The 27,878-nt window shown below is 40.1% G+C and overlaps 1 protein-coding gene across 1 annotated transcript in view; it reads left to right on the top strand.

The window, feature by feature from the left end:
• Window positions 1-27,878, top strand: part of fam172a (family with sequence similarity 172 member A) — a 160,498-nt gene that overhangs the window by 8,688 nt on the left and 123,932 nt on the right. The window contains exons 5-6 of the mRNA XM_041999438.1: window positions 20,915-20,980; window positions 22,346-22,537. Of these exons, the coding sequence (XP_041855372.1) occupies window positions 20,915-20,980; window positions 22,346-22,537 (258 nt within the window). The remainder of the gene's footprint in view (window positions 1-20,914; window positions 20,981-22,345; window positions 22,538-27,878) is intronic.

The raw sequence follows: 27,878 nt of genomic DNA, 5'->3' as shown, positions 1-27,878 counted from the left end.
TCGCTCCGGAGTGTAAGTCGCATCAGTCATAAAATGCATCATAAATAGAAAATAAAACATATATAAGTCACAAAATCCAAGACCAAGAACAAACATTTAGTCTGGAAAGGCAAGTTATTCAACTACACAATAGCACATGGAACAACAGGCTGAATATGTGTCCGGTATGTTAACATAACACCAGGGTTTCCTTTTGGATTTTTTTAAACTGTGAGGGAGAACTAGTCTCCTTATTACACTTAATGAACAGCTGATTGAGGCGCTGAGAAAGTACAAAAATGTATATATCCTGTTTGGCTTTTAAAGACACGGACACCACCGCGTGCACATCCCTGCCCTGCCACCAACAAAGTTCTCCGGTAAATATTAAATAACAGCGTCATTGCACATAAAGTCACTGACATTTTTGCCACTCTTTAAACAAAAATTCTAATTATTAATCTAAGTATTTTCTGTGTTATTTTAGACGACATGTGTACTGGAGAAGCAAAACAATAACTATGATGTTGAATGTTGGTAGTATTTGGAAATACAGTGGGTTTGTTAATTAATGCAGAAAAAGTTATAAGTGACAGAATGTCTTCAGTGTTTTCTCACACAGCCGGAAAAATGTTTGTTGCTCAAACTTATGTTAATCAATAATTTGATTAATCTAATGGAATCAACAATTGCACTGACCACCTATCCTGATAGTGCAGCATGGACAATGTAACACACATCAGACTTCAGTTTCAGATACAGACTGTGATATGACAGCATAGGAACTATTTTTGCCTTTGTATTTTGGTATTGTATGAGGAGCATTTCCTTTTAACAGATGCTTTTTGCAAAATAGCCATAGAAAAAAAACTAATTTAAAAGATTTTTTTCCCCATTTTTTTTTTTTTTTTTTTTATCTTTTTACGCTCTTTTTGTGTTTGAGCAACTTCATCATCAGACATACACCGTTCTAAAGCTCACCTCTAATTCACTCCAGTAGTTTCACCTCATTCAGTAAACACTAAGATAATGAGACAATTGTTCCTTTGTAATCAGCTTTTTTTATTTGCATCCCTTACTATGTTGCTTTTAATTGTTGTTTGCATTCTTTGAAGTTCAAAGCAAAGTGATACACCCGTTTTTGGGATTACCTGGGTCTTTTTTTTTTCTTTTCAATATAGATTTATTTTATGTCTCATGCAGGTATACAGCAGCTCCTTTGAGAACCAATGCTCTGTGAAGGAATTTTTTTTCCCCCCTCTTTTCTTTTGTCTGCTTAGGCACTACTGCCAGCATCTAAAAAAGGATGAGAAGCACACATTTAGTTGCAGGAAAGCAGAGGCCCTGAAAAAACATACAAATGTTTTATCAAGCTGAACTCCTGCATATGAGGGGGCCAAACATTTAGAAGAAACAAATAGTGATCAAGTAGAATGTATGCAAATTTTATTCATCCTGTGATTAAAAAAATGACAGATAAGAAGGAAAAGGGAAATGGTGTCAATCCCTGTTGATATAACTTTGTGTAATGAGAACAAAAACTGTATGAGTTGTGTTTTAGGAGATTAACATGCTGAGAAGAAAAGAGCACTATCTGAATAAGCAATATTATCTGCCTGTTGTTTTTAGGCCACAAATGATTTAAGAAAATGAATACTGTACCTCTCACATGGCTTTGCAAGTACAAATGCATTGTTTTTCCTTGTAAGGAATGTGCCCTGTTATAAATAGACACAACTACTGAATTTCATGCCTTTGGTTATAAAAGTAGGTTATGCTGCTTAGTCAGCCTCTGTATGTACAGGTTGAAAGATGTGAGTCACACGTGCATACCTACCTTGTTATTCCTTAAATTGTATATCTGTTTAAATTCTTCGTTGTTTGTCTGCCTAATTTTTTCTTACACCATTGTTCTTCATTTCATGATGTTAGATAGAATGACAGGGTAAATGTAAAATAAGTGTCTTTAGAGACAGGTCTCTTATGGGCCAACAAAACACCCTAATGTCCTGCATCAACCTGCCAGCTGAGACGGTTTAGGAAACGGCTACATTCTGCCTGGCAGCTGTGTAAGGTGGTACAAGGACATGAGTGCAAGTGTTTGCCCCTGACAGTGTGAATAAGAATTCTCCCTCACTTCATAAATGTATGGCATATATGCCATTGTCCATCCCTCCTTCACCTCTTTTTTTACTTTTTGTCTCTGTTCATCTTCACAGTTCCTTATTTTTCATGGATTATTTTGTGTGTGCACACTTGTGTTTGTGTGTCTGTTTACGTTTGTGATGGACATGGGGGTTGGGGGGGGGCACTATTGTCAGACACATCACAGCACCAGATGTCCAATTTGCACTTAAGCCTCGTCTGAATGGAGGGACAGTTAGAAAGAAAGAGACAGAAGATGTTGGTGTTGTGGCCTCCAAGCAAAAGTATGATATGTGAACAAAATCTGTACAGAGCACAAGTAGAAAAGATTTTTTTTTTTCCCCATCTTTTATGAATAAACTTGAAATTTCACTTTGTATTTGTGGTATGATGTAGAGACATTTGCAGATGTTGAAATATGTCCACTTTCTTTAAAGATAATTTCCCCAAATTTCTTAACATTTAAGAAATATAGCAAATGGTCAAAGTACAGACACATGTGAAAATGTATATAATGTGTAAGCAGTAATTGTTTTATTGCATAAAAGACAAAAAAAAGGATTCTACAATTGAAATGCATCTACATGTTGATAATGCATTTGTAAAAAAAGGTAGCATACAACATTTTATTTTTTGTTTATCAGCTTTTAAATAGCTTTTTTACTTTGATTTATTCTTTTCTGAGTTATTTTCCTTTTTTTTTCTGTTTGTATTTAAACTCAATCCCAGACAACTGAAAAAAACTACAGACTTTGCGTATGGTGACATTTTCTTTCCTTGGCTCAAACTGTTATCATAGCAGGCTATCTGTGTGGTGTTGCTCAGTGGAGCAGGGTCAACACAGCCTGTGTAAGTGTCAGCTGGAGTCTAATTCCTGTGATTCGGTGATGAATTTTTCTGATAGAAGACAAGCATAGGTCTGGCCCAGATGGAGCTCTATTAAGCTGTTAATAAATGAGGATTCTTCGATGCTCTGTCTGCATCTGTCAAATGGGAGGCAGTCACAAATTTGTAAACATACACGCACACACACAGTCAGAATATTATAATGAGGTAAAGCTAGCCAGATGGCTGAATTAGAAGGCTCTCTCTTTATCTCGAACACACTCTGCAGTCTCTCTGTTATCTTTTTCCTCCTCCTGTCTTCATGTTTCCACATTATGGATATTGTTTGTTGTATTGGTAACTATATGGCTGAAATTTAAAGTTTTGCTCAAATGTAGCGGGTGTATACAGTGCAGTCCAAAAGTCTAAAATCAGTATTATGCATCGTACGTGTGCTGTCAGCTTTCTCCAGCCAGTAACAGACAGTCTTATTTTCACTCTTGTCTTATGTCTTCCTCTGTCCATTTTTCTTTCTTTTCCTTTTCTCCGCTGATAATGTCCTCTTTGGTTTCTTTGCAGAATCAGCCATAGTGTGTGTTTAAAACAGCTGGTTCAATGATATCTGCTTACTAATATGTGACATTTGTATAAAGTGAAACTCAGCTGCAATGTCACATGGCGTCCTGGAAGAAAAAGTTGTGAAATGCGGTTTCTCAGCCATGGGATGCTGCTGAACAGTAGTGGGTCCAGGAATGTGCATATTAAATGTCACTGTGCCATATAAGGAGTCAGGAATGTGTAATTTTATGGATGTAAAGTTACATAGTGTGTCTTTAAAGTGTTGAGATGTGTTTAGAATTATTATCTTGCATTGTATGGATTTTTCTATAGAAGGATGCAGACAAGAAGGTGAAGGTTGTCTCAGAGGGGGTTTATAGGTTCTTCACCATGATTAAGATCAGTCTCTTTGGCGGATGTGTCCTGATCCAAAGGAAACAAAACTCTCCAAACTTGAACATTCTCATGGTCATATTTCCCTGTGTCTATGAATCCCTACAAGATCAGTCCCTCCTCTGTTTCCTTGTGTTTACATGAAACTTAAAGTTTAATCGATTGGACATTTCTTCACTCATTGTGAAAATGCATGTAGCCATTAACCCAAATTTATACAATGGACACACCTTGTTGGCAAAAAAAAACCCAAAAACATATTGTTGTTGAAATGCTGAAGTTTCTCTTTGGCAATTTACACAGACCAAGCAAAGGTGGCTCAGGGCTGCATCAGTGTGTGCTTACACACAGCAAGCCAATGTAACTTAATCAGCTGAGTGATGACTGCATTGTCGGTTAGTCGGACTGCAGTGTCAGCTCTCAGTCTGTCACCCTCAACCTTCCATTTGCTTTTGTAACTGTACTTGTGTGGTACAACGTAAGGCTCATTCAGGATTTTTAACAAGTAAACAATAGCCAGTGCCCCTGCTTGCCCATATCTAAACTTTTCAATACCCACCACTGTATATCTGAAGTATAAATCCTTTCTACTCCCTGTCAAGTACTTTATTAGAGACGAGAACTTCCCTGATTAGTATCTCAGAACCTGTTTATAATTTATCTCACTACATTCATGGCCCTTAAGTGATCAGACCCGTGTTTCCAACATCTGCACGACCCCAATGATTTAGAAGACATCTCCTTGTTTCTGTGACAGTGACATGGATGTGATTGACATGAGACCAATAAATGTTGCCTACTTTAGCTAGCGTGTCCACAAACAATACTTTTGGGTAAATATGTGCCAGTGTGAACCGCAAACCACTAGTTTCTTCCATTGAAGCTGAACGATAAACAAACGCAACAAGAGAGATGGTGCTAGCAACAAAAAAGCCGATCAGCTGATTACCAACAGCCGTCATGATTCACAGCAGTAAAAGGAGTGGGAGAGCAGGAGGCTGCCATGCTTTGCAGAGTCCAGATGACCAGAGCAGTGAAAAGTTTTTTTTTTTTTTTTTAAATGCTGTGTTGGAAAAGTGCGTGTGTTGAACCCTCTCACCAGTAAAGTGTAGCTGGTAAAGCATCCTCAGCTCCCAAAAGGTGTGATGCCGTCAAATCCATGCATCGAGCCAGTCGACTCACTTTTTCCCATCTTGCCTATGGACATCTCCATGGCTCGCCATCATTAATGATGGATGCTGCACATGCATTAAATGCGTTAAAAATTTTAATGCAATTAATTACATAAATTAGTTACCGGCGTTAACGTGTTATTTTTGACAGCCTTTGTATATTTATTATGTTATTGCTTAATGAAGGGACAAACACCAACAGAAAGACACAAAAAGTTGTAAAAGTTGTTTTATGTAGACAAAATACATTCAGAAAAAATGTCAAAAGATCAGTGCAAACTTGGCCTCTTCATCTGCAACTGCAGTTGTCTTGAATGTAGACACATTTGCATCTACACCTCTCAAATCATTATCACTAAATGTCCTCTTTTTTTACAAACTCAAATCTGGTCACTCGTCGACGTCTTGGGTTACCAGACATCTAGGGTGATGTCTTTTATGACATCCATCTCACTGTTTGCTATGTTAGGGGACAAAACTAAGATTTGTTGTTAATTCTGACTTGTAAACAAAATATTTCTTTATTTAGATGGCAATTTGCATCACCTTTAGACCTGCATTCATGTGTTTTTATGGAGGAATGCCATAATACAATCTTAAAATTGATATAGTTTGGGATATTTATGTTTACTGTGTTGTGTGTTAATTTATGGGAAACATTTGGCATTTGAAGGTATCAGCTTCTACCTGCTTAAAGACTGGAATAGCTGCAGTAATAAATGCTGATGAAATGCTTTAGTGATGGTACAAGCTAACCACTTTGGAGTCATTTGGGTGTTTAATAAGTTGCTGACATAACAGATTTGTGCTTAAATTTATTTGCCAAGAAATTATTCTAATTCAGCTTGTATATCACGTGCACAGGTGTGCAAAAATTACATAAAGCAGTTATATTCATGTATAGAACACATGGATGGCTAAAGTAGTTCACAATCTCTTCAGACAGCAAATATATTGCTTCAGTGGAAAAGGCAGGATTATAGCTAATTTTAATTTAGACTGGCAAATTATTAGAAATGTAACATTTACCTCATTGTAGACATTTGTAAATGTTTGTCACGTTTAGCTCAGTTAGTTAAATTAAATTCATTCATTCATTCAATTTATAGTGCCATTATTAAGACATTAGCTAGACTGACATCATCAGTGGTAATAGATAGCTTTAGTTTGATAGCTGATGGGTTTTGTGCATGTGTTGTTGGGTTCTCCTTGTTTTAAACACACTTTTAATGCTGTTTCTATATGTAATTATTCATATAATTGTTCATATATGTATAATTCAGTATCACTTTCATATTATTGGATGTTGTGGTTGTTGTAAGATACAATATATACAATATATACAATATCATATTGATCATTGTAGTTTACATGGCACCTTTGTGGCCAACCTGCCTAAAGACTTTATATTTGGGGTGCATTTACACCATAGGATAGTCTGCTAGACTCCGTTCAGTTGGAGGGTGCAATATTCTTCCAGACCGAGACTGTGTTCATGCTGTACTTCTCAAATGAATTGAACCTTTTAAATAACGTGCTCCACTCTTCGTCAGAGGCGGCGCTGCACCAAGAATTTCTGAAAGAGAAGACGAGACACACAACAAAGAAGAAAACTCAATTATTTAATGGTTATAGCAGAACAACTTTAGTACATAACAGCTAAATACGGAACTACATCAGATCCTAGTTTTCTTAGGTTGTTCAGTTTACTATCAGAACTTTTACAGAGTTCTTCCACATCTGACCATGAGCCATTTCTCCCATCCAGAGCCACCTATCGCCCCACACGTGCATGCTTTGTGTTTACCTGCGATGCTGTGCGCTGAGCCCACAATGCACTTTGTTTTGTAGTCTACTTCCTGTATTTGGTCAACTTGAAATGGACCATGACCTGTGTTTGTAGGCAAACCGAATCTGCTTCTTTGATTAAATCAGAATTAGTTTGTGCATTTACAATACCCCAAACGAAGCAGACTTCCTGAGCCAGTGTTGTGCCTGAATGAGCTTATTGAACAATCGTTCATATTTTGGATGAATGTTCTAGAACAAGTTCTAGATCTTTTCTTTGAACAAACTAGTCAGAAAACAATACATTCACAAATAATTGAAAAGTGACTTAATGATAAGATAAATAATGTTTAAATGTTTTGGACTTTAAATATCGCACTTGGAGGTACATCCTTTGTTTCCTACCTCAGCCTGGTTTTGAGGGTAATAGCTCGCAGCAACATATTGGGGAGAAAAGAACTAGTTTATTTTTAGAGCTGTGAACTTAGTTAAAAAATTTGAATTATGAACTTTGAACTGAACTAGTTAATTTTAAAATGTGTAAACTAAACTTTGACCTAGTTCATGAAAAATTAAACTTTCCCAACACTGTTCTGAACAAACAACTAGTTTCGAATCAGAAAGGCTGGTGTGAACGTGCCCTTGAAGACACTTTGAAGTTATATGGTAAACGCAGCTACTAACCAGTTTTACATGTTAAAAAGAAAAAAAGAATAAACTGTATAAACAAGTAAAAAAAGAAGTTTTCTAACACGTTAAACATTTATATGCTTGCTTGAGGTGGTTTTTGCCAGTTCTGTAGAAGACTAAATCCACATTAGTTAAAATGGAAACCACTTTGAATCCCCTCAAAGATTAAATTGATGTGACTCACCTGCTGTTTGAGGTCTATGACTATGCATAACTGGCATTTTTCCAGATATGTTATGATAACTAGAGATAATCTAAAGCAGATAACCACCTCAGCTATTTTTGTTTTTATGGTTGGGGTTAGGACAGCAACTTCTAATGAATTAGAACCACTAACAGTGTTGGCTATTTCATTGCCTTTTGACTGTAGTATGCAATTTATTCATTTTAAATCCGTTTTTGGAAACATGTGTAATTCACTTTTTTATATATTTCTTTACATATTTTTCATTAGTAAATGGAAATTGGCTACGTTAATAATTAATAACAATCAAGAAATACTTGGAAACTGCATTTCATTATGAGGTTGTGTATGTCTAAGCAGTCAGCTGTTAAAGAGAGTAATTGTGAGGCACATGTTAGAAAATCTGTCTGCAGGCCTTGCTCCTGTACTTTAGGCACCAGGAAGCTCCATAACAGTTGTGGACAATTTTGTTTGGAGGCTAATGGGATCCTTCTAAAGAGGACAGTAAATGACAGCTTTCTGCCCTGAGTCACTGACTGCTATCACATCTTTATTCCCAAAACACTGCTTCTGCTACTGAGAGCAGAGAGGAGGAAGCAGACACAGTTGGATGGTTTTAGGGAGTTGGTGAGGTGGATTTCAGCTGATGAAAGAAAAGGGAATTGGACAGAGGATGGGGGAGGGAGGAGGGTGTTAGGGAAAAGACAGGAGGGCTGGTAGTTACAGCACAGACATCTGTCGCTACTGCAGACACCGACGGTGGCATACAAGACTTTACTTTGAATTAGCCCTCTGCCAGCTTCTCAGTTAACACATGAGGAGGTCATTATGTTGAGTAGAGCAGAGGGGGCAGACAGGGAGGGAGACGAATGAATATCTACGGTAGATGTAAACAGTCTGTCAGTCAGTCTGTATCTGAGAACTTTCTCTTCCCCTGGAGAGTTCTTTCTCTTCTGACAACAGAATGACAGAGACCTCATGGGAATTATGGCAGTCTCTCCTTCTCTCTCTTTGTTTCCCACATGGACTGACAGATCACAAATTCACAACAATAGGGCCTATTTTAAAACATTTTCTTTTAGTACACAAGGCTGACTTAAAATAAACAACCTTTCTTTTGCCTTGTGCTCTCTCTCATTTTTGGAGTCTCTCTCTTTCTGAGTATGCTTGGCTGTTGTTGCTGCTCTTGTTGTGCTGCATTGTTCAGGGGGATTTTCTTCTTTTTTCTTTCTTTTTCTTTCCTCTATTCTCTGGAGAAGCAGGAATACTTTCCTGGGTGCAGTCAGTGATACGGCACAGAGAAGCTTTTTCAGTTTCATTATATAAACAGCTTTGATGCCTCTTCTTGCTCTCTCTGGTGTCTGTGGCTAAGTGGCTTTTGGAGAGGGCTCTGGACTAAAGAGACAAGAGGTGTGTGTGCCTGTACATAAGTTTCCTGTGTGTGTTTATATACAGTATTTAGTGTGTTGGTAGACTTGGCTTCCTCTCATAGTTTTTCATATAAAACATTGTGGCTTCATGTGTCCTAATGAATGTTAGAAATGTGTTCAGTTACATTATTTAATCAACGGGGTAGAAAGAGCCTCAGCAAATTTTGTGCAAGATGGAGGGGGTTCATTTTAGATTAATTATTATCTGTCCATTACAGCTATGTTTAACAATTTTCTTGCATATTTATTCTTTTAATGTGTAACTTGATAATAAAGAACATCATTTTGACGTTTGTTTTCTAATTGTTTCATTATTGTCTTCTGTTGCCATCCCCCATTTATCCTTTTATTTGATTTTACTTTTTGTCATGTCCCTCATCTACTCTTCTTTCATTTGTCTCCTCTTCCTTTCTTGTTTGTCTTCTTCCCAAAGTTTGTTTTCTGTATGCCTGGGAAGTATCATCTCCTTATTGCCCCAGGTGTGGTCAGCCAAACCAGGCATAACTGTTGTAATCAGTGGGAGAACACACAGGCATGCAGGAAACACACACACACACACACACACACACACACCCACACACACAAACACACACACACACACACAGCCTGACTCTTGGTCACAGTATGTGGGAGGTCTTTCTAAAAACATATCTAGTTGCAGCCACAGTGTTCTTCATTAAGACCTTGGCCTTATATAAGAGATGAAGGGATTGTTATGGGGGTGACCAGAGGTTTTCAAGAAGCTGATTTCAAAGCCCACCCAGTTGCAGGCGTTTTATCAGGGCCATGCATTGCACTGTTGTCTCTCATATTTCATTCCCTTTTCCGTCACTCTACTGCTCACCACAGTGGGAGCTGGCACGAGACCCTGTCTCCTGGGGATTGCTTTGCCATCTCTTCCTTCTTGTCTTCTTTGCTCTCCTCCCACTGAGCCCCAATCTAAGTCCTTTCCTTCCTCCCTGATCCCTCCCTTCTTGGTTCATCACCACAATGCTTCCTCTATATAAACAAACCACAGACACAGTGGTGACCTCAGCTGCTGAAGCTATATCCGAATGTTGCATTCATGATTAGTTTCACAAATACATAGAATTATGGTGGTTGCAGACATACAGACATTTATATATATATTAGGAATGGGACTCGATAAAAAAAAATCTAATTAAAGAGAGGCTTTGTAATTAACTATTCTCAATTAATCGCATTTTAATATTTGCCCCAAAAACCAACATTTATTAATTTAAATTAATTTTAGTGAACCCCTTAATCAAATGATAGACACAGACATTAATATTGTAAACTTAAGTTCTAGTTCTGTGGTCTGAAGAATCCAGTGAGGCTCTGAGAGACAGCTTTGAAAGTACAGGCTGGCAGGAACTCTGCAGGCCTCACAGTCAGGACATTGACGCCCTCACCTACTGCATCACAGACCAAATTAATTTCTGTGTGGAGAACACTGTCCCAACCAAGAAGGTACAGTGTTTCTCCAGCAAGAAACCGTGGGTGACTCTAGTGCTGAAGGCCTTATTGAACACGATCTGGAGACAAAGAGAAGTTTAGAAGAGCCCTTCTTATACGTCCTGTAAAAGAAGGGCCAGAGTTGACTCTATCTACTGTGGAGAGAGAGGTCCTTCTGAGCCTGCAGGACCCTGTTAAAGACATTTTATGACTCCGTCATAGCATCTGCCCTCTTCTATGCAGTGGTCTGCTAGGGGAACAGTTGCACCCACAGGGACAGGAACGTGATTGACAAACTGTTACAGAGCTCAAGTTCTGTCCTGGGATGTCCTCTGGACCCTGTGGTGGTGGTGGGCGAGAGGAGGATGTTAGCAAAGCTGACATCCATAATGGACAACCACCATCAACCTCTGCAAGAGACCGTGGGTATGCTGAGCAGCTCCTTCAGAAACTCAAACATCCTCACTTTAGGAAGGAATGTTTTTGTAGATCATTCATCCCAACAGCAGTTAGACTCTGCAACTCGTGATGATGAGTCACTCGGAGACTTTACCTCCACTGTCACCACTTCATGCACACATAATGCACCTCATATGTGTGTATGTATATATGTGTATATATGTGAAAATGTAAGTAAAATGAAAGTGTATAAATATATAGTATAAGTATGTGTATGGGTAGATATATATGTATGTGGGTGTGTGTGCATGTCCATAGACAGATATTGCCTAATTGCACATGTTCCATAACCCTTCCTCGATAATGCACACTGTGTATGCTTGTGCATAAAACACCAGTTACTGTGGTATATAGTTTTTATTCCATTTCATTTGTAGTAAATATTTGTATTTTTTATTTTGTTAATTTGCTTTTCTTACTCTGTTTTTCTGTAGCTGAGCTGTAGTAATACACAAATTCTGCCACTGTAGGATTAATAAAGTTTTATCTTATGTTATCTTTATTAAAAAAAACAAAACAAAACAAAAACTCTTTCCTCACTCACCCTCCCATATTTCCTGGGTAGGCTGGGTGGCTGTTTGTCTCAAGCTCGGGTCCTCTACCAGAGTCCTGGGAGCTTGAGCGTCCTATGCAGTATCTTAGCTTTTCCTAAAGGCGGATTTATATTTGCACAGCTTCTGCATGCAGTCGGTTATGGCGTAGCTGATGCTGGTGAGTTTGCTCTTGCACTCGAGCATAGGGGGTACGTGTTGTTTTGGTGTTGTGTTGCAGTTTCTCCTCCTAATCTGATAGTGACAACAGGGGTGCTGTCGGCCGGTAAACTCACCAAGTGGGAGTTCTTTTGATGGTTCACTTCAGTTCGGTAGGTATTTTCTGTTTTAAAACAACAATGATGTCCAGTATGTTTCAGTGTCTTATTAGCTTGTGGAAGAAAATGAAGAAATAATTTGATCAGCCTCTCATCAACTTGATCCAATGGTTATTGTTTTTAAAAACGGTGGTTACCACACAAATTCAGCAGGAAGATCAAGATATCTGGGAACACGATCCTAAGCTGACCAATCACAAGGAAGTACCTCAGCGTAACCTTCTGTGTAGCAGGGGTGCATGTCAGCTCTGGAAGAGGTGCGCGTTGAGCCTCTGTGGACCTATGCGGCGCCTACAGCAGTGATACAGACACTGCGCGAGTATAAATCCACCTTAAGACTGCGCTCTTCTGGATGGAGATGTCTGATGTTGCTCCAGGTATCTGTTGGAGCCACTTCTCCAGTGTGGGGGACACAGCCCCTAGTGCTCAGATGACCACTGGTACTACTGTTGCCTTCACCTTCCAGCTTTCTCCAGTTTTTCCTTGAGTCCTTGGTATTTCTCCATTTTCCTCCATTTCCCTTTTCCTGATGTTTCCATTGTTGGGGAGGGCTACAACAATTACTACAGTTTTCCTTTGCTGCTTATCTATAATCACTATGTCCGATGGTTGGCCACCACCATTTTGTTGGTCTGTATCTGGAAGTCCCACAGGATCTTAGACCTCTCATTCTCCACTACTTTGAAAGGTTTTTCCCATTGTGATGGTCACCAGTCCATGTTCTGCACAAATGTTTCTATAGACTGTGCCGGCTACTTGGTTAAGGTGTTCCATGTATTCTTTGCCTGCCAGTATCTTTTACCTAGCTGTGCGGTGCTGATTGTTTCAGGGGCCTCTTTGCACAGCCTGCACCTGGGGTCCTGCCTGGTGTGGTAGATCTTGGCCTCGATTGCCCTGTTACACAAGGCTTGCTTCTGTGTTGCCATGATTAGCACCTCTGTGCCACTTCAGTTATCTGTCGGTGGTACATCCCATGGAGGGGCTTTTCCTCCGATGATAGTTCCTCCATCACCACATGATCTGTTTTCCACTGCCTAAGACATTCACCGAGCACATTTTCCTGATGTATTCAAAGATGTTTGATGTTTCATCCTGGATAGTGGTTCTGACACTCACTAGTCCTCTGCCTCCTTCCTTGCGCTTAGTTTACAGTCTCAGGGTGCTGGATTTGGGGTGGAACCGTCCATGCATGGTCAGGAGCTTTCGTGTTTTCACATCTGTGGTCTGAATCGTTTCCTTTGGCCAGCTTATTATTCCCCCAGCGTATCTGATGGCCGGCAGGGCATAGCTGTTAATTGCCCGGACCTTGTTCTTGTCATTAAGCTGACTCCTTAGGACTTGCCTTACTCGTTGGAGGTATTTTGCTGTGGTTGCTTTTCTTGTGGCCTGGTCGAGGTTGCCATTTGCTTGTGGGATTCCGAGGTACTTGTAGCTGTCCTCAATGTCTGCTATTCTGCCGTCTGGGAGTGAGACCCTTCTGTATGGACTACCTTCCCTCGCTTTGACACCATCCGCCCACACTTCTCAAGTCTGAATGACATTTCGTTGTCATTGCTGTAGATCCTGGTTGTGTGAATCAGTGAGTCAATGTCTCGCTCGCTCTTGGTGTACAGCTTGATGTCATCCATGTAGAGGAGGTGACTGATGGTGGACCCATTCCTGAGTCGGTATCCATAGCCAGTCTTGGTGATTATTTGGCTGAGGGGGTTCAGACCTATGCAGAACAGCACAGGGGACAGGGCATCTCCTTGGTATATGCCACATTTGATGGACACTTGTGCAGTTGGCCTGTAGTTGGCCTCAACGGTGGTCCCTGTTGATGTTATACACCTACAAGCATTCCATGATCCATGTGTGTGGCATTGAGTCATAGGCTTTCTTGCAATCAATCCAGGCAGTGCACAGATTAGTATTCCTGGTTCTGCAGCAGCTGGTGTTTTGCTCCTCTGGTATTTTTACCAATGCCCTTCTGTGCTGTGCTCATGTATTGATCCATGTGCCCACTTATCTTAGCCACTATGATGCCTGACATGAGCTTCCATGTTGTGGAGTTATTGGCCCATAGTTGGATGGAACTGTTCCCTTCAGGGGATCCTTCTGGATCAGGATTGTCCGGCCTTCAGTTACCCATTCAGGGTGTGTCCCATCCTTTAGCAGCTGGATCATTTGTGCTGCCAGGCGCTCATGGAGTGCAGTTAGCTTCTTCAGCCAGTAGGTGTGAGCCATCTCAGGCCCTGGTGCTGTCCAGTTTCTCATACCTGAGACTCTTTGTTGAGTGTCTGCCACTGTGATGGTTGCTGGTTCTTGTTCAGGGAGGTCTGTTGTGGTCTGCTGTGGTCTGCTCTTAGAACTGTGCACTGCTGTTGTGCGATGCCTTGGCGGGTCTGCCCTGTTGTTATTACCCTGCAATTGAGAGTACACTTTAGCTGGTTGAGTTGAGAACAGCCGGTTTATTCGCCTTGCTTCAATTTCTGTTGTGTACCTCTTTAGGTGGGTAGCCAAGGCTTGGAGTCGTTGTTTGGCAGTTTCTAGTGCTTCAGGTATGGGCATTTGACTGTACCTCCTGGGTACCTGTTTTTTCATTGCACCTTTCTGGAGCTCTGATAGTTGACTCACTTCTCTCCGAGCTGCCTTGATTTTAGCCTCCAACCTGCTTTTCCATGGTGGATTTTTCTGTTTTTGCAAGACTTGTTATTGTGAGTCTCCATGGCAACGAGACTTGTTTACCATCGGGATCAACTGATAAAACTCTCCAAACTCAAGATTATCAGTGAAACAACACTTCAAATCCCAACGGAGTTGAAAAGAAAGAGAAGAGGATGCAGGGCAGGAGCGAGGCAGAGAGAAAAACGGTGGCGATTCAAACCGTTTCTTCCAACGGTTGTTATGGGAAACGTGAGATCGCTAGCTAACAAAATTGATGAACTTCAGGTGCTAACCAGGTCTCTTAAAGAATACAGAGAGTGCAGTATTATGTGCTTCACCGAGACATGGCTGCATGAACACATCCCAGACTGTAATGCGTCTGTACACGGCTTCAGGACGGTCCGTGCAGACCGCAATAAACAACTCAGCGGGAAGTTGAAGGGAGGTGGAATTGCGGTGCTGGTAAACCAGCGCTGGTGTCATCCTGAACATGTCACTGTTAAAGAGAAGATCTGCACAAGAGACATTGAACTGCTAGCTGTGAGTCTCCGCCCGTATTATTTACCCAGAGAGTTCACATGCGTTATTCTGGTAGCGGTATATATATTACCTGGTACCGCTCCAGACGCAGCCTGTGATGTCATTAACTCTGTAGTGGCCAGGCTTCAAACACAACATCCAAACGCATTTGTGGCTATCTCTGGAGATTTTAACAACATCTCCCTCTCTGCAACTCTACCAACTTTCCAACAGTTTGTCAGCTGCTCCACCAGAGAAAACAAAACGTTGGACTTATTTTATGCAAATATTAAAAATGCATACAGCTCCTTTGCCCTGCCACCTTTAGGAAGATCAGACCATAACCTAGTTCTTCTCTCCTCCTCCTACAAGCCCATCGTTCAGCAACAACCAGTCATTAGAAAGGCTATTAGAACCTGGTCTAATGAAGCTGAAGATGCTCTGAGAGGATGCTTCGAGGCTACAGACTGGAACGTCCTATGTGAACCTCATGGAGATGACATCAACGCCTTGACTGAGTGTGTGACAGATTATATTAACTTCTGTGTGGACAGCACCGTTCCAACAAGAACAGTGAGGTGCTTCCCCAATAACAAACCCTGGATCACCAGTGACCTGAAAAAGCTGCTGAACATCAAAAAGAAAGCTTTTAGGGATGGAGACAGGGAGTTATTGAAGTCCACACAAAAACAACTTAAAACACAAACGAAGAAGTGCAAGGAGGACTACAGGAAGAAGTTGGAAAGTAAGCTTCAGAAAAACAATGTGAGGGATGTGTGGTCAGGAATGAAGAAGATCACTGGCTTCGGGATAAAGGAGGATCAGACCGATGGAGGTCTGGACAGAGCGAATGAACTGAACATGTTCTTCAATAGGTTTAGCTCATCTCCTGCTTCAACCCCAACTAGCCACACACCCTCCATGAGCCCACAGCTTTCCTGTCACACCTCCACTCTGTCACCCTGCAGCTCAGTCAAGGACCTGGACACAACCTCATCTCCCTCCACATCAGGACTTCCTGAAACCTCCTCTGCCTCCACCTCCACTCTGTCTGTCTCCTGTAACCAAGTCATGCAACAACTGGTGAAACTGAACCAGAACAAGGCTGCAGGTCCAGATGGTGTCAGTCCCAGAGTTCTCAAGACCTGCTCAAAACAGCTATGTCCGATTCTCCAGCACCTGTTCAACACCAGCCTGAGTCAGAGAAGAATCCCGGTGCTGTGGAAAACATCCTGCCTTGTTCCAGTGCCTAAAAAACCACAACCAGCTGAACCAAAAGACTACAGACCAGTCGCCCTGACATCTCACGTCATGAAAGTCCTGGAGAGACTCTTACTGGCTCACCTCAGCAAGCAGGTGAACACCTTTCAGGACCCATTACAGTTTGCATACCGTAATGGGCTTGGGGTTGAAGATGCCATCATATACCTGCTTCAGAGAGCCCACTCTCATCTGGACCAGTCAGGCAGCACTTTGAGGGTCATGTTCTTTGATTTCTCAAGTGCTTTTAATACGATTCAGCCTGCTCTGCTGTGTGAGAAGCTGCAGAAATTCCAGGTGGATCCCTCCACAACCACCTGGATTTACGACTACCTCACAAACAGACCACAGTTTGTGAGACTGAAAGGTTGTGTGTCTGAGATGGTGGTCAGCAGCACTGGAACACCACAAGGGACTGTACTTTCACCATTTCTATTCACGCTGTACACCTCAGACTTCCAGTACAACTCTGAGTTCTGTCATCTGCAGAAATACTCTGATGACTCAGCAGTTGTTGGGTGTATCAGTGATGGACAAGAAGCAGAGTACAGAGAACTGGTCGGTCAGTTTGTGAAATGGTGCGGTGACAATCATCTCATCTTGAATACCAAGAAAACAAAGGAGATGATTGTTGACTTCAGGAGGAACAAGAACACACATAGAAGTGTTTCCATCATGGGAGAGGAGGTGGAGGTGGTGGAGGAATACAAGTACCTTGGAGTTCAGCTGGACAACAGACTTGAGTGGAAAAGCAACACTGAGTACATTTACAAGAAAGGTCAGAGCAGACTCTACTTCTTAAGGAAGCTGAGATCTTTTAACGTCTGCACCAAAATGTTGCAAATGTTCTACAGGTCTGTTGTTGAAAGTGCAATCAGCTTTGCAGCAATCTGCTGGGGCAGCGGCATCAGAACCAGAGACTTGAAAAGAATTAACAAACTGATCAAGAAAGCTGGATCTGTGCTTGGAGTAACTCTGGAGCCGCTGGAGTTGATCATCAAAAAAAGAATTCTGTACAAGCTGACGAAGATAATGGAAGATCCTTCACACCCTCTACACAACGCCGTGACGAAACAACAGAGTGTGTTCAGTGGGAGGCTTGTTCAAGTCCGATGCAAGACAGAGAGATACAGAAGATCCTTCCTTCCAGCAGCTATCAGGCTGAAGAACAAAGCCCTTAATTAATTAATGTGATTGTTTAAAAAAAAAAAAAAAAAAAAAAAAAAAAAATTACTACTACTACAATATTGAATTTCCCTTTGGGATTAATAAAGTATTTTTCATTTCATTTCATTTCATTCATATGTATCTTTATGGGTGCTCTTTGGTTGATAGCCAAGCACCTCAAGGATCACTGCTGAGGTGTAGATCAGCTCACTGGTTTCAGTGATGGTCATTGTAGGAATCGTTCTCAAGGCTGCATTCACATCTTCCAGGAGACTATTTATTTAAAAAATAAATGAAAAATTTCCCTCCCGTGGGCTCACCACCTGCAGGAGGGGCCATAGGGGTCGGGTGCAGTGTGAGCTGGGCGGCTGCCAGAGACGGGGACGCCATGTTTCTGTGATCAAAGCCAGCGGCCAGCAAAAAAAAAACAAAAACAAAAATATGTGCGATTAACGCGGTAACGTGCCCATATATATATATATATATATATATATATATATATATATATATATATATTAATTTCTTTTAAAATTAACTTTTTTTTTTTTCTTTCAAAGTGGCTTGCAGTCCAGTGCCTCTTCCTCTATGTTTTGTCATGCTGCAGCACTGCATCTGATGTAATTAGGAGAGAGTGGGTTTATTAAAATGAAAACATTTTCTGTCTGGCACTTAAGAAAGAAGAAAAAGAACCAACATTGTCCGCCAAAAAAACACATGCAAGCCCATGCAACTGGTCAGAAAATTGTGATTTTTAAATTTTTTTTTTTTTACCTAAATGCGGTTTTATTTTGGTGGATATAAGTTTTGAGTCAAGACATTGTATGACTATGTTTTACAAACCTGAAGCATAAATTGGGCCTTTATTTACCTCTGCTTTGGTAAATCTTGGTCAAAGCAAGATGAAACTTATGGTTGAGGAGTCATTTGCCTGTGTTCATACCATCAGGTGTACATGGGGAGCCATAAATCGTGTTTACATATTTTTTCGGACTTTGTGTATTCTGGGCTTTTTATTGTTGTCCTAATTGTGTTTGGTGTATATATATATATATGTATATATATATATATATATATATATATATATATATGTATATATGAACAAACTATTTTAGCTTAAGCTAATTGTAATATTAAGGAGGTTCTTACCCTCCTCAATATTGCTATTAAACAGTTTCATAAATGTCACCTACTGAGTTGACCCCCCCCAAAAAAGGCCAAAACTCTGTACCAATAATGCAGACATTGGGTGCTGCTTCCTGCAGGCATTTCATTAAAGCGCTAATAACACGTTGGTAATTAGGTGAGAGATGGGCCTTTTTTTATTGTACTGATCAGCTGCTGAGACAGTCCTCAGAGGCTGACACAAAAGGAGGATAACTGTGTGTGCGCAGATTTGTGTGTGTGGTCTGATCTTTTTATTACTGAAAAAAACTATCTAGATGTTGGTCCAGTAGAACCCTGAATCCACCGCTCTTCAGTTGTTATTGTATTGAACCAAGATACATTGACGAGATGACCTGAAAGCCTAAATAAAAGATTGGATTGTCAGCTTATATTTATGATTGCTGCATTCTTTTATCTATGAAAATTTATCCTTGAAGTGAAACTTTTATTTTTTCTGCCAGTTCTCTCTCTTTTTTAAAATCCCTATTAGTCTCTCTTTCTTTTTATTCTATATCAGATAGTTCTCGAGCCACCTGAGGCACAGAACAAATAACAGTACAAATGAAATTTCCCATGAAGCTTATTGATGTCATTAAACACTAGCATACTGAGTCCCAGAATCATTTTAGTCTTTATCAGACCAGCTGAAATTTTAGTGAATTAGCTGCTGAAGGTTCAGTGAGGATGAGATGGTGATGGTTTAACTCCTAAAGCACCCCCTCCTAACCATACAGACACAGGGTCAAATGGTAGCATCGATCATTTTACTTGTTCCATCTGCTTGCCTGTGATTGGCTGTTTCAAGGCTAGTATTTTTCCTCATATCTAATGTTATTTCGGCATGTTGGTCTTTAAAAAATAAATCGAGTTAGCATTGGGCCTGAAGGTGCATAACATTATAATATTGTGATTATGAGGAGAAATGTTGTTTTACTTCACAGGAATAGCTTTTGTTTTAGTTTTGTTTGAGATCTTAGCTTGCATGGGGCTTTACTATTTCTAAAGGGATTCAGGTTTAAAATATAATAATTTGTTTTTGTGTGCCAAGAGTTACGAAACACAAGCAGATCTTGCAAAAACTCACACTATTGTTACACCTCCCTTTAAGAAAGTTAATGTTGTACATTGAACAGATGCAATTTCACTTGACTTCCCAAACTTTGCACACAAAAAGGTCCAGTTTTGCTGAAATTTCTTTTGTCTATATAAAGATTATACTGATAGCCAGTTTATTTAATATTTAAATTGGTGCATCGCTTTTGATTTGATTTGTGTCTGTGATTTACTGTTGTTTGAATTTAGCGCCAGTCAGTTCAGCATGCCTTTAGCTGTAACACACCTTGTAATTGTGGCTCCAACAGTGGCCTTTTGTTTCCTGATTAAGTAAAGCAGATGCTTGAAAAGCTAACACAAGTGAAACTTCACAACACAGCATGTTGCTCAGGTCTCTAGATGGTGCAACCATCCCACCCAATACTGGTGTAACATAGCAGGACACTGGGTTTATCACAGTATTAAGGAAACTTCTAAACAGCATCAACGGTAGCATCAAAGCTCATTTTTGTTGATTGCATATGTGTGCATGTGTGTTTGTGTGGTCATCTGTTCTCACTCTTTAAGTTTTCATGATCTGTCTCTCACACCTGATCAGAAATTAAATCTGTATAACAAAGTGCTTCTCTTTGGTGTGGGGTAAAGAAAATAAGGAAAAAAAAAACAAACAAGGAAAGTGGAAAAGAATGTTGTTAATGTCACTGAACCATAAAAGGCTTGGCCTGGGGCTGGAATGACTCAGTATACAAGGTTCTTTAGTGCTGTGGCTGCGGGGATCAACATCACTTACATCAGCCCTTCACTTGTACAGGAGATTTCCTCTCCTGGCACTTACAACCTTAACCCTCTCACTGTACTGTGATACACACATGCACACATAGCAGACACAGTATGATCCAGACTCTCTCAAGTTGTCCATGTGCATGCAACACGTGCACACATAAACACTAGAGGGCAAATGAGTAGTTTTGAGTGTTCTTTTATTCTGTTTGTAAGCATGACAGTGACTGTTACTTGTTCACATATGCACGGTTTATTTGGTTTTGTTGGATGGATTTGTATCAACAGCAGTTAAAAATATTAATTGAATTAAACAGTATTGTCAGTGTAATGTCTGACTGTGTGTGTGTCTTGTGTGTTTTTTTTTTCTCTCCAGATCATCACTCAGTATGTTTACGAGCTGTTGGAGAAAAAGTGCAACATGGCTAAAGCAATCCTGCCAGTAAGTACCCACAGTGGGGATGGGGGGGGGGGGGGGGGGGGGGGGGACCAAAAACATTTTTCTCTTTGATTTATGCCCTTGAAGATTAAAATGAGTATTTAATATGAAATTTGACGTAAATGCTTAGGCTTTGGAGTGTGACTGTGATATTGAGTGTCCTGTTTGGAAAGAGGATTGTGAGAAGCCAGCTTTTCCATTTTTCTGTCATTTTTTTGTCTTTCTATCTCCCTGAGTTTCTTATTCCCTGTCTTTCTTTCATCCCCTTCTTTTTCTCTTCACACATCCTTTGTGCAAAAGTGTCTCCTCAACAAATTAACTGTATTGTGACATGTCATTTCAAAGAGGTGAAGCATGCTGATGCTTAATCTGTTTTGCATTCAGTTGCGCTGAGGGGGACTTTCTACTCTACCATTGTGGAGTTATTCTTTACCCAGCTCATCCAGGCTCAGAGCACACACTTGATCCCTTTTTATTTGTTGTTGGGAGCTTGTTTGTCTCTTTTGTTGCCCCCTTTTACCTCTCCATCCCTGCTCTTTTTCTGTTTATAAAAGTAGTGATCATTTTTCAGACGGGGTTTATAGCGATGTTAGGCAGCGCCGGTGCTTAGAAGCATGCCAGAGTTAGCTCAAGCACTAACTGTGTCTATAAATCACCTGCCCAGAGTCAGTGCCTTTCATTAGCCCCCATACACTTTTACTGGTTTATCTGCTTGGCCTATTTATCTCATTATTCCTCTGGAAAATTGCTCTCTTATGCTTTTCTGCTGCCCATATATGCGGCGTGTGTGTGCATTTTAGTTTGTAAGTGGTGGGTCGGTCCACCTACATGGCATTGAACTTGTGACCGCAGATTTTAAGAAGATTAACCACAGCCAAGTATAGGGAGAGGGAATGAAGGAGCACAGGAGAATAAAGGGTAAGATTTTCTCCCCCACTTGGCTCTCTTTGTCTGTTTGGATTAAGTTCTTGCAGCTGCCACCCATGGCTTTTATGGACAGTGTCTCCTTAGAGATTCTTCCAAGCATACTTGGGAGGGATGCAAAGGGGCACAGGATGTGGATGGAGCCCATGCACACTTACACAAACTCTCATGTAATTACTCTCTGTCTGTGTTACTTTTTGGATATTAACTTATGTGGATATTAGGAGAGCTGATGGGTGTGACTGCAAAGACAAGAGCCTTGTTTCTGCACATTAAATAAGAGTGTTTTATTCATTTCATTAAAGATGATTCTTTGAATCAGACATCAGGAATCTAATTTGAAATTCACTGTGAGCTCACCTTGTGATTTTGCATCTGGAGCTTAGAAATACAATCTCTTTAAAGTACTGACATGTGGTAACCTATATTTTGCTTAATGCCCAGGTGGATGCTACAGAAGATGAACCCACCAGTTTTATATACCTGAGCCCAGATGCTTTGTCAAACCCATCCAAGCTGCTGGTGCTGATCCAGGGTAGTGGTGTGGTGCGGGCTGGTCAGTGGGCTCGTAGACTAATCATCAACCAGGACCTGGACTCAGGGACACAGATTCCCTTCATTAACAGAGCTATGGAGGTAGGTGCTCTAGCAGCCTAGTTTGATGTTGAACTTAATTTCTGATACATGGTCCATATATTTTGGATAGGGACTGGGGAGTGGATATTTAAAGTATATAAATATTAGTTGTGGCACATTGGAAGCAGTGTGCTATGGTATTGCACTTAGCTTGTGATTGTGAGTAATCTTTTTGTATGCTTTATTGCTTTAGTCTCTTGATGCAACGTCATCCTCATTCAGCTTAACTTCATTGTGTAGTGAACAATTTAGTGGAAAGAGCACTGCCTTTGGGTCATAAGGAAAATTACCTGATGATGAACAATTTTAGCACAATGCAGCATCCTGGGGGAAAAAAGAAAACGAGACATTCATTCACATGTGCAAACCTAAGCTCATATCCTCAAATGATTCTTTAACTATACAGTCCTCAACTCAGAATTGAAGTTTACAATGTTGTGTTGGTGAAATGAAGCATATTAATCAATGTGATCATTATCATTCAAGAAAACATTTATGTGGACTTATGATACATGGTTCCTGTGTCATTCTGTGTGTTGGGTGACAGTGCTGAAACACAGGAGATAATCTAATATGAGATATACTGTAGATTAGATTTTTGATCACTAATGACCATACAGCCATATACATCTCTGTGTGAGGAAGCAAAAGGTGGTTCTGCCTGTCTTATTATTTTCGTTCCCATCTCTCTGCTCATTTGTCAGTTTGGCCACATCTGTGTAATTTCATCAGCCTGATGTTTCAATTGACTTTGGGATGATCCTGCTCTCCATTCCCCTTCATTCCTTCATTGTATCCACCTCAATTCTATAGAATTAACCTGCTTTTTAAAGCCCTGTCCTACTGCATACAATGGGAGAGGTTAAGTTTGTGCATATATTCATTATTTTAATACAAATGCTTCATGTACACTAAAACTGCCCTCTACAGTTACCCCATCTGTTATTGCAGTTAGAGAAGGCTGCACAGAGGCACAGTGACAGCTTAGATATAGAGAACATGGTGTGTGTATTGTGAGTGTTGCCCATTCATCACTGTAAACAAGAAATCGTGTTCTTGCACCCTGACAAATCATCATCCAGGCGTACACCAGCCTTGTAGTCTGTCTGTGTGCTAGAAAGACAGCTGCACATATTTACAGTCAGTTCATGCTGTCTGCATCTGTTACAGACATGTTTTTGGTTTATTATGTCATACTGAGGAATTTGTCTTGCTGTCTTTCACAGCGCTTGTATGGAAGATAAAGCTACTATACCTTCTAAAAAAAGAAAAAAAAAATTTTTTTTTTTGTCTAAAATAGCCTAAAATAGCAGATTTATTGTGAATAAGTAATAAATACTTACAACAAACCTTCTTATTTTTGTTCATGGCATGTGTTTAATGTAGTTTCAGTGTTGCATGTTTAATGGAATCCAGATGAAGATATACTGCATATATAATTAGTATGTCTCTATACGCATATTATATTTCTCTATATAATTTGTTTATCTGTATCTCTTTTCTTTAAACATACACACACACACACACATATATATATATATATATATATATATGTATATATATATATATATATATATATATATATATATATATATATATGTATATATATATATATACACACACACACAAACACACAGCCATAGAATGTCTGTATGAAAACATTTTTCCTAAATTGGTGTTTTCAGTTGTGTTATATTATACAGTGACCATATAAGAGCAACTCTGGCATGTATTTTTTATATAAAAACTTGATAAGGTGTCAGGTCAAAGTCAGACATTTTAACTCTACTTTTTAATTATGTTCACATTTGGCTCAAATTTTCCAAAAAAATTATTTGTGGCAACAGTGTCTTGGGGGATCTGATGGGGATCTGATTGGAAATTCAAAGCTTGAAGCACTGGTTCATTTGAAGTGCATTCAAAGAAATACTTTGTATTAAAGAGCTTGTGCCCTAAAACAAAGAAAAGAAAAAAATTACATAATTACAACTGTTAATTTATTTCACTGCAAGAGTGTGTGTGCATTTCATACACATATGTACATTGAAATATTTAGGTTACTTGTAAATGCAGTTCACACAAATAACTGCACAATGGTGTGTATGGCCTTCCTCCTGCACCACTCTGAAATTGTTAGCAGTGTTCCTTGGAAGCTTGAGTCAGCTTTTCCTGCACTCAGATGGGATCACTTTTGCCAATCAGGTGATTGTTGGAAAAAAGCTGATTGTGCTAGTTAATCAGGCTTTTTATACAACACACATTCATGCATGTGCACACAAACAAGCACAAACATTTGTAGTCTGAGGTCAATCTCAGGGCAGCCTCATACAGACTGGTTTTCCCCCATCACCTGTATCTGACTTGTCCTGATACTGTACAACAATGGCATGCTAATATTCTAGTAAAAGGTCTTTATTAAATATAATTTGCATATAGATGTGTGCAGAAAGAGAGAGAGAGAGAGAGAGAGAGAGAGAGAGAGAGAGACAGAGAGAGAAAGAGAAAGAGAGAAAACAAAAACAAAAAACCAAAACACACACAGAAATGCATTACATCAAGAATAAGTGTATTCTAGTGACATTCTGCTCAGTGTGTGCAGTAATACTGTGTTGAGGGAAAATTTTCTGCTGTCTGTGCAGACCTCTTGCATGTTGTCTCTATGTGCATACGTGTGCACATGGAAGAGGAGGTATTCCCATAGCCTAGAGGTAAAATGACAGGTGAGATGAGGTTGCTCCAGCAACAACTAGAGTACGGGGGGAAAAGAGGAAGCTGGGGTGTTGCAGGTACAGAGTGGGAGAAGGGGTTTGATTGGCTGGAAGAGGACAGAGAAAGAAAGGAGAAGAGTACAGAAAGGACTGATTCAGGAAGAGAAAAAGGAGAGGAGGATGAGGGAGTGACTGCAAATGGGGTGGGACTGGCAGAGGAGAGACGGGAGTACAGAGGGAGAGTAGGCAGAAGGCAGGCGTCTGACAGCTCCACTACTGGGAGAGGGCCTCTTAATGACAGCTTATTCCTTCATGATTTCAATTTTTGACAGTCGACAGGTCTGCTTGTTGCATCATGGCAGCTGTATCATTACCTTCTGGGCCTGTCAATGCTCTGCATCCTGAGACTGAGATAGTGGAGGTGGAGGGTGTGTGTCAAGGGGCTTTGCATGGGATGGGGGAGGAAAGTGCAGGCTGTGAGGTTACAGTTAACTGAAGAAGGAGGTAATATTGAATATTGAAAGGTGGGATCATAAGTTATTGTAGCTGTTGGTGTGAAGGACAGGTTTCAGAACACATGTTGGTTTTTGTCAACATTGAAAAAACGTTAACTGATACTGCAGTGAGGACTTTGCTCTTCTGTGCCAGTTTTTATTAGTTTTTATCTAATTAGTCAGTATCACTTTTTTTCTTCTTCTCTGTTTTGTTTTGGCCACACTAGTGATCAGTTACTATTAGAGAATTTATCCTTTAAAATGCATTGTGTTTATTTGGGATAAAAAAAAGTAAAATAAAAAAAAGATTAGTGTTTTTCAATCATTGAGGTTTAGTTGTTGACTTTTTCTGATTGTCTTCAGCATGATGACATAGTTTGTAATGAAATCTGTTTTCAGGGTATTTTAGTTAATTCAATTAAAAACTGTTTTTCTCAAATTTGTCAGCCAAACAAATATGTGCGCATAACTGCACAAATGCGCTGTCTTCACAATTTAATTTAATTTGGAAATTCCTAATACAAAAACACATCTATAGCCGCTGTCACCCCTCTTCTCTCCATCTCAATCAAGCCCTCTACAGAAGTCTCTTGATAGTGAGTCAGACTAGACACTGGAGACTGCATAGAAAGGGGTGTGTGGTGTTTTCAGAAGTGTGTCAAAAGCCTTGGGGTTTCTATCTGCCCAGAATTTCAATAGGAGGCTGAAAGGGGGCAGCGAGGCAGACAAATTCAAACACAGAAATCCTCTGCTAATTTCTGTCAGCCCCCTCCCATTCCTTTCTCTTTCAGTTTTTTGTTTGTTTTTGTCTTTTTTTTCTTCTTTTTCCCTGTCTTCTTCAACATCAGCTTCACATTCTATCGTATGACCATGTGATGGCATGGCCCTGATTGGTGTGAAGAAATATATCTGTGTTCCTTATCCCCTAAATGATCTCTTTTTTTCTTCATTTTTCATAAATTCATTAAATTCTCCCTGCACTGTTAGTTACCTGTATGCATGTGTGTGTAGCTCAAACATACAGTATGTTCCTGGGTATCAGGTGGCTACAGAGGCCAGAGAGGTATCATTTTATATTTTGCCAGAAGACAGTTTGTGTTTAAGGGTAAAAAGATGCTCCGGCTTGCCATGGCCTTGTACTAGTAGCCCTGCAAGCAACACATGCACAGGCATACACACACCTCCAGGTGGGAAGGTCCCAGCGCATCCTGCAGCTTAGATCAATGCACTTGACACCTTCAAAGGCGGGTGTGGGGCCTGGGCTTGCTCTGGGGTTAAACCTCTTTTAAATAGCCTCCCGCGGGAAGGCAGCTGTCAATAACCCACCATAATTACTGGGGCCAGGCCGCCAAGGGCTCGGCTGCACGGGCCAAATTAAAAATTGATCAGAGGGAGAGAAAACATTATTTTGTGGTGGTATTCCCTGTCCTAACAGCACTACTGCTGCCGTATGTGAAATTTCATCAACTGACGTCCAAACTAGATATCCAGAGACCTATTTATCTATTTGCTGGCCCCTCTTTCATCCATATAAACAATGGAGTGATCTCCCTGTTGAGAAAAAAAAAAAGAATTTGCATATTAAGTGTCTTTCGTGGTGTGTATATGTGTGTACATGTAGTAAGTGAGAGTCAGACTGTGCATACTGCATGAGAATGCAGCTGATTGTTATGTGCTCTAGGTAATCGTACATCATCCCCTATCTGTGTTGTGTGTGCACACCTTGTAGCATTGTATTGATTGTAGTCTCATTGAGTTTCTTTTGGCAAAGGCCTGTATTTGTTAGTTAGAGAATGATATGAAGAAGATATGTTCATCCTCAGGCCAGGAAAACAGTTTGTTGTTTTACAAGGCAGTGATTAATGAGAGTGACAGTTCACAATAGATAAAAAAAAAAAAGCATGTGTAAATTAACCTCTTTGTGTTTTATTATTAATTTTAATAAAAGCAATGATAATTAGAAGATGATATTGCTGTCAAGGAAAGATGTCTGCTGGCAGGAATGATCTCCGGTACCTTTTTGTCTTGCATTGGACTTGACAAAGCCTCACGCTGAACACAGTTTTTTTTCTTCCCTGTGTTGTGTAGAGGAGGTGAAGAATCGTCCATTATTTTCAGCAGCTTGTGCAGCATTCTTTC

This window comes from Melanotaenia boesemani, chromosome 11 (genome assembly GCF_017639745.1).
Source record: "Melanotaenia boesemani isolate fMelBoe1 chromosome 11, fMelBoe1.pri, whole genome shotgun sequence".
Classification (NCBI taxonomy): Eukaryota; Metazoa; Chordata; class Actinopteri; order Atheriniformes; family Melanotaeniidae; genus Melanotaenia; species Melanotaenia boesemani.
This window is presented reverse-complemented; position numbering and strand designations above follow the sequence as displayed.